The sequence below is a fragment of the Daktulosphaira vitifoliae genome, unplaced genomic scaffold (genome assembly GCF_025091365.1).
Source record: "Daktulosphaira vitifoliae isolate Bord-2020 unplaced genomic scaffold, ASM2509136v1 Scaffold_1, whole genome shotgun sequence".
NCBI classification, from domain to species: Eukaryota; Metazoa; Arthropoda; class Insecta; order Hemiptera; family Phylloxeridae; genus Daktulosphaira; species Daktulosphaira vitifoliae.
In genome coordinates, this window is record NW_026099572.1 from 2235605 (window position 1) to 2249353 (window position 13749).

General features: G+C 26.1%; 1 protein-coding gene across 4 annotated transcripts in view; it reads left to right on the top strand.

Moving 5' to 3' along the window:
- The window catches only part of LOC126893782 (elongation of very long chain fatty acids protein AAEL008004-like), a 28081-nt gene extending 16168 nt beyond the window's left edge, over positions 1 to 11913 (top strand). For all 4 annotated transcript variants that reach the window (XM_050664280.1, XM_050664279.1, XM_050664278.1 and 1 more), the window contains 6 exons: positions 1629 to 1819; positions 2396 to 2485; positions 2640 to 2696; positions 6956 to 7061; positions 9255 to 9394; positions 9452 to 11913. In XM_050664280.1, the coding sequence (XP_050520237.1) occupies positions 1629 to 1819; positions 2396 to 2485; positions 2640 to 2696; positions 6956 to 7061; positions 9255 to 9394; positions 9452 to 9619 (752 nt within the window). In that variant the 3' untranslated portion in view covers positions 9620 to 11913. The remainder of the gene's footprint in view (positions 1 to 1628; positions 1820 to 2395; positions 2486 to 2639; positions 2697 to 6955; positions 7062 to 9254; positions 9395 to 9451) is intronic.
- Positions 11914 to 13749: the final 1836 nt, after the last annotated feature.

The window sequence follows — 13749 nt, forward strand, 5'->3', positions numbered from 1 at the left end:
AATGAAAAAGGGTTTATTAAAAAATATTATTTCTCATAAAAAAATTGTGTGGATCCATAAACTTTTCAATAAGTTATAGCATTATAAAGATAAATATTATATAAATAATAAAATCGAGAATTTTCACACAAAAATAGCATTCGGTAGCCATTTTCGCCGCGAAGACAAGTCTAGAGGTCAAATTTTTTTTTTTCAAATTAAAGTATATTACATTAGCTTTAATTTAATATATATATAAAAGTGTCAGACCTTCCGGAACATTTTCAAAAGTTATGTTGAAAAAGTAAATTTTTTGTGAAAAAGTTGTCATTTTAAATCCCCCCCTGTGGGCAGGTTAAGTGTCAGATTTACAAAAAAAATNCTGTGGGCAGGTTAAGTGTCAAATTTACAAAAAAAATATACCAAATGATAGGTAATGACATCATGCATCTATAAAAAAAAAATTATGTTGATTAGTTGATTTTTGAAAAAGTTATGGCAGTTTTTAGTAAAAAAAATTGAAAAAATTTATAATGCTATAACTTATTGAAAAGTTTATGGATCCACACAAATTTTTTATGAGAAATAATATTTTTTAATAAACCCTTTTTCATTCGACATACTTTATCTTAATCGAGATATTAATAAGGAACCAGCAGATCAAGTAGCTTTTGGAATAAAACACCAATTTTTTTAAAATTAAACACTATCTAAAGATTTGCATCGAAGCGTTTATTTTTGATAGTGATTTTAATCACTGTCAGATATCATTATACTTGATCCAACTATGCCACGTCACCACTGTGCCGCGACCCCCCTGTGCTGGGCTTTTTTTTTATTGGTAGTTTTAAGTTATGATTTTTATAACAATGATATGACAAAATTACATCATTAATGATAATAATTTTACGTTTAATTCAAGGAATGTGTTCTAAATTTTTTTCTCGTCATTTTATTTTAAAGATGAATATTGCTTTCAATTGGGTTGATTTCCTTTGGTAACACCAATGTTAGGTAATATAACAGTTATACGTTTTCATTACATTATTAATCATATAATAAATAAATAAAACATGATAAAAAAACAAAATAATAAATTTAATTCTATTTAATTAAATTATTTTAAGGTATTTTATCTAAAAGACTATTCGTGTAATTTCTCGTGAGAACTCAGTTGTATTATTAAAAAAAAAAATATTGATACATAATTTTTATAAAAAATTCAATTAATTACAGTTACAATAATTATATATAATTGATATAAAACTGTTATAAGATTGTTATAGGACTGTTGTATTAACAAATACGAGTTTATTGTATTAACGAACGGAGTTGTTCATTAATAAACGATTGTTTATTTATTTATTTGAAAAAATTATTAATCAAATGAATTTGGTTATTATTGGTTAATAAACACCGTTTATTAAAATATTAATTTAAGTTGTAAAATTTTGATTTCGTTTCAAAGTGAATTATTTTTTTCATTTTATAAATATTGAAAATATTGATTTAAAATCTCCATGTAATTATATTTTTATTGCATCTATTGAGAGAACATATATTGCTAAATTTAATACAAATATACTCTTTATTAAAGTATATTTGATTAAATCAATTTGTACGTTTCACATTTTTGAATTTTTTTTTAGATGAAAAAATTGACAATTGGCTTTTTATGAGCAATCCTTGGCTAGTTCTATCAATTATAACTGTTTATCTACTGTTTATACTAAAAATTGGTCCAATTTTGATGAAAAATCGAAAACCTTTTAATTTAAAGTACATCTTGTTGCTATACAACATATTTCAAGTTATATATAATGGATACTTGGTTTTATTAGTAAGTACAATTTTTCAACTTTCCATTTAGAATATTATGGGTTTCATATAATTATTATACAACACAAATTTAGAAAATTATTTATGTTGTTATAAATCGAAATGTTTGAATAAAATACAACTAGCACTGTTAAAAGTCTAACTATACCTAGTTGCGACTAAGGTCCGTAGTATACATAAAGAAGTTTACGAAACGTCTTATTTAGGAACAGTGGTAGCTTATAATGTATAAAAGCTATCATGTCCCATGGAACGTGTTAAATACGTTGAGGTAGATGGCACAATGGTGACTGATAAATATCATAATTTATAACAAGTTTGTGTTTTAAACCATACATTCTTTTGACTAAAAAAAAAACGACCAAACGGGAATTTTAATAGCGATAAAACACTTTATTGCTAGTGCAGAAGTTAAGAATAATCAACTATTTGATTGTAAAAATAAAAATTGTATTTTATTGTTTAAATAATAATTTGACAGTTAAAATAAACCCGTTTATAATCTATATAGAAATATAAATGTAACAATATAGAGAAAAAAATTGTTAAATATTATAATATTAATTAATTTTTTTAGTATTTCATAACACCTGGAGCAATCACTTATCATTACAATCATTTATGTCATCCGCTTCCTAGACATATGAATCAATTCCTGTTGCATGAGGTTTGTATTTTAATTTTATTTTAATCACATTGTAATATTTGATGATCTCAAATAAATCTGACAAGATAAAAAGATAGACCATTGAAACATGTACACTTTACATAATTTATTATTATATATATATTTTAAGACTATTTATTTTTATGTTATTTAGCTCGATAAGGCATTTTGGTATTTCTTTTTATCGAAATTGATAGATTTATCAGATACTGTGAGTATTTCCTTTTAATATTTATTAGTATTTAAGTAAAAAATATATAAATTGCAATTATTTAAATGTTTACACTTTTACATTAATTTAATATTATTAAACTCAAAAAGTTATAAAAGCGTTAGCGACACAACCGTTTTTAACACGCTTATATTAGTTTCACATGTATGTTTGTTTATAACTCTCCATGCGCCACATTCACACCACTCTGTTCACCAAACGTGGACAACACTATTCCTGTATAATTTTATTTTTGGTTTTCGTACCCGTACACGCGTGCCTGTCATCAATATTATATATATATACGTAGGCTGTCCGATAAATAAGGTACAAAGTTATTTTTAGCATAAACAATAGGGAATTTCGACTGGAAATTTTTAGCATTATAATTTAGATAACAAGCAATATATTTTATTAGTCATGGCTATAATAATTAAGTGTTACGTCTGCAGCGAAAGTGTTAATATGGAAAACCAATATTTAAGTTGCACCGTCATTCGATTTTTAAATTTTCAAAATGTTTCTCCGACTGAAATTCATAGAAAAATAACTGGAGTTTATGGCCCAAATGTAATGTCACGAAAAAGTGTGTCGGTTTGGTGTTCAAAATTTAATTTGGGTCGAGGAAGTGTTGAAGATGAAGCAAGAAGTGGTCGACCAATAAGCACGTCCACTACCGAAACCATTAAGGCGGTGAAAAAAATACTACGATCGGATAGAAGACTCAAAATTAGGGAAATGGCCACACAACTTGATCTGCCAAAGACTGCTGTGCATGAAATTGTCCATGGGAAATTAAATTTTTGCACGACAATGCCACTCCACATTCAGCGGGAAAAACCAAAACTTGGCTGAAAAAATACAAGTGGGAAGTATTGCAACATCGGCTTAAATGCATTTTACCACCCCATCGAGTTTTTTCAAATTTATTTTTTTTTAATTGGTTTAGTTTTTTATACTGACCAAGAATATATAAAAAAAATTTGTCAGCGAAGTCCAGTTTAAAAGTTATGAGCTTTCAAAGTTTTCAACCATCATTGACAAATTTTGTTATATACTTCTGTTCTTTTTGTTTTTTTGCATTAATTCATTAGAAAAAGTATTCTCGATGATTTAGTAATCGAATTTTATTCATTTAATTATACTAAAAAATATATTTATATGTGTGTAGGTACCTAAATAAAAAAATTTACGTCGCGCCGCTCAATTTAAACTGTTGCTGTAATAGTATTGCTGATACTTTTTATACATGCAGTATCAGTTTCAATTCTAACTATTTAAAATTTTTTGCATTATTTAAATTATGATAATACGTTTTTATATTTGACAGTTGGCAACAAAGATCATGATGCACTGTTTCAGTAACATTGAAAAATAAACGATGTAATCTGTAGTATAATCTTAGTAGTTTACTAATAGATTACAGCTTAATTCTTTTTCTATTTAAGTTATTTTTTCTCACAATGAACCGATGGATGTATGATGGAAATTTGTACAAATGTCATTGTGGTTTAAATATAAATATTCGGGATAAACCTAATAGTTATTTAGAATCCAGTAACACGCATTTGTCGTGTGTCGTTAAGATTATACTGATCCAACGCGTTGTCGATAGTTTAAATACATAGCTAAAGATTATCACAACTGTAATTGTCATACCCAAGCATCATTATGCATTACTACTTCAGGAACAAATAAGGACAGACCGTATTACTGCTGTGCAAAACCGCGCACGAACCCATAAAGGTACAATTATTTTAAATGGTATTAAAATGAATACTGAAATTTCAATATCTAGTATAATAGTATTTTTTTTTGTTTTCAACAAGTATTAATTGATATACATAATATACAGTATAAACTTTTATTTTATTGAATTAACAATTCTAAGTAAAACACCACATCGTGGTCTTTTTTTTTTTTTTTTGCTCAACTTGAATTAATTGAGTTTCTTGTTATTACTTAATCACTTATATAAAATTTTATGAAAACCCCATTTTTATTTCGTATTGCGTAATTTTAATGTGCGTAGTTTTGAAAAAAAAAATTTGGAAAATCCTTATTTTTAAAGTTAATTTTGGTTTTAGGATTTTTAGAATGAGGATATTATGTAATAATTACGTCATTATAGTTTCACAATAGTATGAGAAAAAATCCCAAAAATTAACAAAAAAAAAACAATTTTTGAGCTATTTTTAGTTTTGATGTTTCAATTTTAAAAAGCTATAACTTTTAAACCAATTTTTTCAAACACTTTAGAAAAAAGCATTGAAAAACACACGTTTTAAAAAAAAAAATTTGAAAAAACTCGATGGGGTGGTAAAATGCATTTGTTCCGCAACATCAACTATATGGCCCTGATTTGGCACCTTCAGATTTTTTTTTGTTTGGTCTGTTAAAAAAATTTTTGTGAGGAACTTATTTTCAAAATGAGGATGAAGTCATGAACGCAGTTATCGAGTACTTCGATGAAAAATGTGCTGTATATTTCCGAGATGGCATCTTCAAGTTACTCTACCGTTGGGAAAAATGTATTAAATTAAATGGTGACTATGTAGAAAAATAGAAAAACATGTCCAATTATGTAAAAGTTTAAAAATAATAAATTCATTTTTCATTATTCAGTATATTTTTGTACCTTATTTATCGGACAACCTATGTATACAGAGTGGCCCACCACTCACTGACAACTTAAATAACTTTTGATCCAGTTAATATTTTTAGTTGATTTTTTTTTTAAATAATAGTTATACGTTAGGTCTATAGCTATATCTCAATAATTAATTTTTTTACATTTTATTAAAAATATTAATTATTTTTAAATTTTAAATAAAATGTAAAAAAAAAATCTAAGATAGCTATTTTGTAGAGTAGAATTTAAGAAAAATTTTAGTAAAAAAATATCTTATTAATATTCAGTAGTAAATATTCTGTAGCGTTTTGAAGTTTGTGAAAATTTGAATTTTCATGTACTATTTTACGGTATTAAACATTGAAATACGTATTGAGAAAAGGACAGAAGAAAACGCTATCTTTTCAATATACTTTTGAATGAGAGTGATAAGTAATAATTGCCTTATCTAATTTCTTATCATGGTATTTATGCCAAGTTTGTAATGTATACACACTATCATCATATGTATACACAGTAATCATGAAAAGATAGCGTTTTCTTCTGTCCTTTTCTCAATACGTATTTCAATGTTTAATACCGTAAAATAGTACATGAAAATTCAAATTTTCACAAACTTCAAAACGCTACAGAATATTTACTACTGAATATTAATAAGATATTTTTTTACTAAAATTTTTCTTAAATTCTACTCTACAAAATAGCTATCTTAGATTTTTTTTTTACATTTTATTTAAAATTTAAAAATAATTAATATTTTTAATAAAATGTAAAAAAATTAAATATTGAGATATTGCTATAGACCTAACGTCTAACTAATATTAAAAAAAAAAATCAGCTAAAAATATTAACTGGATCAAAAGTTATTTAAGTTGTCAGTGAGTGGTGGGCCACCCTGTATATATAATCTATAAACATATTTTTATTGTTACACGGCCCCGCCACTCGTGCCACCTTTATCAGCTGTCACTCTACTATGAGTATTTTTGTTTGACTGACCAATACCGCGTGCCATACGCTTCACGTATAGCGTTCCCCTCGCGCACTGCTTACCCACAAAAAACGGCTATACCTCGTGTATGATACATTTACATACTTAAGTCGCTTTACATGTATATATATATTCTAATTACTATTAAAATTTATATATTAACATGCTTTATTCTCATTAAAAGATGTAAAGTGTATTCATTCCGATTACAAGGGATGATTCTTGTATCGTCATTTTTTGTCACTACCTCCATGTTCCGGAAGTGCGTAATTTGCGCGCCTGCTGCTTTCCTTGGATGTTGTAGCCGTTTCTCAGACTCCCTCCCCGGAATTGAACCCTGATTTCCCGTTATCCGTTACAACCAAGATATTAATAGTAACTACTATCATAACATGAAACTAAAAAGTGAAAAATAAATATAGTTTAAAAAAAACACGCTTTTAATACACATAGCACATTAGTTGATAATATTGAGAAACATACAAAATAACCAAACATGTTGTACTATTTGTCACTAGAAATTGTGTACACTATTATAGATTGATAACAAAAACTATTTTTTTTTTACCCGTTGATAAATATAATAATATGTTAATATTTTTAAATATATAATTAATTATGTACAATTTTTTGTAGATTTTCTTCGTTTTGAGGAAGAAACAATCGCAAGTAACATTTTTACATATTTACCATCATGTGAACATGGTTATTACTTGTTGGTTTAGTCTTAAATACATAAAAGGTTTGATGATCACTTATATTACTTATATAATATATAAATGAAAAACTACGACCTAAACCAATTTAGCCATAGTGTAGTCTAAATTTTACAATTAATAAAATTGTTTTCCGAAGTTTGAACATAAAACTTCACCAGGCGAATTTTATATGTGCTTTTATGTTTGATTAGATACAATTACAAGCCCTTTTTTTTTTTTTTAATACCCACATTAATGTATAATTATTTTATATAGATTTTGAAAATACATAACTCCGCCCTTGTATCTGATTATTAGTTCGATCAGAATTTGTTAATGTAATTTCAATTTTATTCCATTGATGAATTGACAAATGGATTTTAAAAACGTATATTGATGTAATAGAGGATATGTATTAAAAAATATGCCCTTTCATAATAAGTAAGGAAAAGTGCGCGTGGAAAAACAGGATTTCAGGGTAGCTATAGATGTACACCAATGTTCTGCTTTAAGTCTTTATCTAATTTATAGAGTAATTAATAAAATTACTAAAGAAATATAAGGAAAATAGTAGAAAATAGGGAGTTTAATATTTTTTAATTTTTAAATTAATAATATTTTAATATAGTTTTTATTTTATTTAATAGGGAGGAAGTTAAAAAAATGTTAGATATGTGGAGATTAGCACTTGAAAGAAAGGGATTCAGGATTAGTAGAAGTTAAATAGGATATACAGAGTGATTTTTTTATCATAACCCACTCAATTACTAACAGAATAATGATAAATTAAACAATTTTTTTTCGATTATCTTTAGTTACACATCATTCTTGAATTATTAACTAAATAATACTTTTTAAGTTCATCCCTTATGCCTGGTAAGGGTATCAACTTTGTTTTCTTAAACGGGAACACATATTTTAAATTTAATAAAATTTTTGAGTTTTTAATTTAATAATAAATGGCATTTGAATTTTTAATATAATTTTATAATATAATAAAAATTGATCACTTGTGGCTAATTATTTAAGTAAAATTAAAACTATATTAAAAATATTATTAATTTAAAAAACTAAAAAATATTAAAAATATTAAACTCATAAATTTAAACTTTTCATTAATTTTTTGTGGCTTTGAGTTTAATAGTTTTAATATTTTTTAGTTTTTTAAATTAATAATATTTTTAATATAGTTTTAATTTTACTTAATATAGTTTTATTTGATTATAAACATATAAACATTTAAAGTTTCAAATTTTTGAGTTAATATACATGTATAATACACAAGCGATTACAAATACAGGTAGCTAATTGATTTTTTATGACATCGATATTAGCATGTGTACAGCATTGTTATTATCAATGATAGTAAGGTACATTGTTGTGAGTTTATAAATACACTAACTGACAATACAAAAAGTATATCTATTGATAGTCATAATTGATAATAAACAATCCGTGACTGTGATAGCAATATCATAAAAAACCAATTAGCTACCTGTATTTGTAATCCCTTGTGTATTATACCTATATATTAACTCAAAAATTTGAAACTTTAAATGTTTATATCTAATAAACAAATTAAGTTTTATTAAAAATTCAAATGCCATTTATTATTGAATTAAAAACTCAAACATTTTATTAAATTAAAAATATGTGTTACCATTTAAAAAAACAAAGTTGACACCCTTACCAGGCATAAGGGATGAACTTAAAAAGTATTACATAGTTAATAATTCAAGAATAATGTGTAACTAAAGATAATAATAAAAAAAATTTTTTTAATTATTATTATTCTGTAAGTAATTGAGTGGGTTATGATAAAAAAATCACCCTGTATAAGAATTTTAGAAATACTTACAGATTGACTAACATGATTTCATAAAATTTATGAACTTATAGTTATTATTACATTTCTAAAACTACTAGGGATAATTACAAAGTAATGTGTTTTAAGAAAAAATATAATAGAGGTTCCTTGGATATCTGAAACACTGTCATGAACGATGGGTTCATATAGTTTCTACTTTAATGCTCTTTTAATTTAAAATATTTTATAATTATTATTGTTAATATTATGAACTTATTTGTTCTATTTGACTGTCTTTGTATACAGTCACTTTAAATGTCAACCAATTAAATAAAGTGGATTTGAGAAGTTTTAATTAAAAAACTATTAAATAAAAGAAATATGTTATATTTTTATGTTTAATTGATTTGGACAATCATTTTTATTATAGACACAGAACAATTACTCTTGGTTGGACTGCTCAACTCTTTTGTTCATGTAATTATGTATAGCTATTACTTTCTATCAGCATTAGGACCTCATATGGCAAAATATTTATGGTGGAAAAAGTATTTGACTAGTTTACAAATTGTAAGTATGATACTTGTATTCTAATATTGAATAATCAAGTTCAATATATTTTTTTAGGCCCAATTTGTACTTATACTTGCTTTTGAAATGGGTCTGTTTTTATTCAATTGCACAATTCCGGTTTTATTCATGATGTATATCGCTGCTGATGTATCTTTATTTTTGTATTTATTTTTAATGTTTTATAAAAAATCGTATAAAGATAGGAAAACGATAAATGTTTAAATATATTAAAAAAAAATTAAGGAAATTAAATTTTATAAAAATAATTTTTTTTAAATTACATTATAATTTACTGTTTTAAATTTATGAATAAAATATTAAAAATAAAATATTCCATATTATATGCTTATTATTTTCTAAAATGATAACTATATATGACATTTTGTAATAGATTGTTTCGATTATTATAAGTTATAACATAACTTGTGATGTAAATATATTGATTATTTGTCAGAGGGTCTAATTTAGAAACGAAATACAAAAATAATTATATTTTTGCATTTAAATAATGCTTTCTTAACTATAAAATGTATGGAAAAAAGAGATCATTAACTTAATAAGTGAAATTATATTATACTGTATTAAATATATAAAATGTTTGATGATCACTTATTTTACTTATACCCCCTTGGTATTTATGATATTATATTTTTTGGATTACAACAAGTAACGTTGTAGCTACTGTAAAGTAATTCATACCACAATGTGATTAATACTAACAAATTTTCATGTTATGTGTTGCCTTAATAATTATTATCATAACCATTGTTCTAGAACGCCTGTATCAGCAACTATGTTTAAAATACATTTAGCCTTTGATCTGTTATCAAATCATTTATTGCTATCGTTAAAGTTTTGAAATAACAGCAAATTAATATTATTTGTTACAATTGTAGTTTTTTGTTTTTGTTTTTTAGTACTGTTGGTTTTTACAGTTTAAAATATTGAAAATTAAAAATGTAACATTTTATAAAAGATTATTTTAAAACTAGTAATCCCGATCAAAGTACTCCCTTACCTACTTTAGTCAAGTGTTTTACAAGTACCAACGTTTCAAGGAAAATCGAAGACAACATTCACAGCGCGTTGAATATAACGAAATATATTGGTAAACATATGTCAAATAATGAAAAACTTGAAGCACTTAATACACTTTGAATCTCAGGTAAAAATTATAATTTTCCTATTACGCTTAATGACAATAAAAATTTAAAATTTCAACTTTCTTGGTTTGAAAAGTGGAATTGGATTGCTTATAATAGTTTAGTTGATGGTGCTTATTGTAGGTATTGTGTACTATTTACTATAAAATATGGTGGAAAAGGAAGTCAATTGCTTGGGCAGCTTTGCAATCAACCATTAAAGAATTGAAAGCATGCTACTGAAAAATTAAAATCACATGAAAGCACTAATTATTATAACAACTTTATATTAAGTTATCAATCATTATCAAAAGTTGTTTCAGGGCAAACAACTTCTGTGTACGATAAACTAGATATAGATTCAAAACAACAAAAAGAAGATAATAGAAAAATCATTTTGCCAGTTATAAAGTCTGTGATATTCTATGGTCGTCAGGGAATAGCAATTAGAGGTCATCGAGATTATGGCTCTTTGGAATTAAATGAACCAACAGAGAATGATGGTAATTTTCGGACGTAATTAAGATTTTATATAAACGCAACTGGAATATCAGAAAATAATAGCCATGTATTAGCACGAGAAAACTGTAAAAAGCTCGCTCAGTATATAAGTCCGCAAATACAAAATCAGATTGTTGATGCTTATTATACAAGTGGCCCACTACTCACTGACAACTTAAATAACTTTTGATCCAGTTAATATTTTTAGCTGATTTTTTTTTTTAAATAATAGTTATACGTTAGGTCTATAGCTATATCTCAATAATTAATTTTTTTTACATTTTATTAAAAATATTAATTATTTTTAAATTTTAAATAAAATGTAAAAAAAAAATCTAAGATAGCTATTTTGTAGAGTAGAATTTAAGAAAAATTTTAGTAAAAAAATATCTTATTAATATTCAGTAGTAAATATGAAGTGACAAATATATAAAAAATAATCAAACTAATTGGCCGCAACGAAAAATTTGTAACTTTCATGGCGTTTTACAAAATTATAAGAAAAGGGTCGCCAACCTACTGGGCGAGACAATGTATTGTCGGACCACAGTAGGATTTTAAAAAAATTAACTCTTGTATATTAAAACAATTAGAAATAATATATAATTAATAAATATTAAAGTTGATGTCCGTTGAGTCGTTAATAGAAGATGTACACCAGAACCTCGTGACAGTTGTCACATAACCATATTGATCAGGGATGACCTTATACAAGGCCGTTGCCTGTACCTTATAAACTAGATGAGTTGATTTTTGAAAGGAGAAAAAAAATACACGAGTCCATTGAAGATGGAACACGCAAAAAAAAGAAAAATATGATGGTTCAGTCAAATTAAGGGGAATTTATTAAAAAAAAAAAACAAAAAAAATTAAGCTAACACGAGGCAAAAAACCGAACGGTCAAAAAACCTCGTCTACAATTAAAGGGAAAAAAGAGAAAAAGAAAAAAAAAACAGATATTAATACAAAAAATAGTTATACCTACACTTTTATTATTAGAGAATACGATGAACGTCTTCGGGTACCCACCGGCTATTAACCGCGGTATTACCGCTAAGCACGGCGGGTATACGTCCCAAGTAAGCGACTGGTTTTTTGCAGTTAGGCTTAGCTTGCAAGACGTTGGGACACCCCGGGATAAAATGCACTACGTCACCACATTGTACTAATAACATGTTCATCACCCAATAAAATATAATATAAAACCTATAAAAAATCACAAAATAAATATATATAACATGACAGGTGGTCTTGTACACGCCTGCCATGTTGCGGGACCTACATAAAAAAAATAGGGGCACCTAAATAAAAATAAAAAACTATAAAAAAAATATAAAAAAATTTGCCACACGTGCTTACGGCACGGCGTACAAAACAAATACTATGGCTCAAAACATGGTACACAAATTTATACATTACCAGCCCCGAAGGGCTAAAGAAACTAAAGAAAAATAAAAAAAACTACATAATAAACGAACAGCGGACACTCACGTAAAAAAAATGTATATATATAAAAAAACAGTTGTAGCGCACACAACAAAAATTACGACCGCTACGGACGAAAATTAGCGACGATAAGTTCCGATAATGGCTCATTTCCGACAACCCGTCCGACGTTTGACCCCGCGGTCCGTTGGCGACAACACGGCTAGCCTTTAGAGTAGGGATCAAAAAAAACTTAATACCCAGTGCCGGAAATTACTAAGAACAATTTAAATCATAAGGTGACAATGTATGCGGTGAGCAGTGCAAATGACGTTCAAAATGGGAAATGGGTGAATGTACACACAAATGCCGTCCATGAACCGGTCTGAAGTAGTACACAGCTGACTATCTCGCACGCGTATAAACAAATCACAACACCTTATCATGACAATTTTACCGACAAGCACCGTCGCAGTCCGCATTCGGCTCAACACAAATATATATATATACAGGGTGGCCCACCACTCACTGACAACTTAAATAACTTTTGATCCAGTTAATATTTTTAGCTGATTTTTTTTTTTAATATTAGTTAGACGTTAGGTCTATAGCTATATCTCAATAATTAATTTTTTTACATTTTATTAAAAATATTAATTATTTTTAAATTTTAAATAAAATGTAAAAAAAAAAACTAAGATAGCTATTTTGTAGAGTAGAATTTAAGAAAAATTTTAGTAAAAAAATATTTTATTAATATTCAGTAGTAAATATTCTGTAGCGTTTTGAAGTTTGTGAAAATTTGAATTTTCATGTACTATTTTACGGTATTAAACATTGAAATACGTATTGAGAAAAGGACAGAAGAAAACGCTATCTTTTCATGATTACTGTGTATACATATGATGATAGTGTGTATACATTACAAACTTGGCATAAATACCATGATAAGAAATTAGATAAGGCAATTATTACTTATCACTCTCATTCAAAAGTATATTGAAAAGATAGCGTTTTCTTCTGTCCTTTTCTCAATACGTATTTCAATGTTTAATACCGTAAAATAGTACATGAAAATTCAAATTTTCACAAACTTCAAAACGCTACAGAATATTTACTACTGAATATTAATAAGATATTTTTTTACTAAAATTTTTCTTAAATTCTACTCTACAAAATAGCTATCTTAGATTTTTTTTTTACATTTTATTTAAAATTTAAAAATAATTAATATTTTTAATAAAATGTAAAAAAATTAATTATTGAGATATAGCTATAGACCTA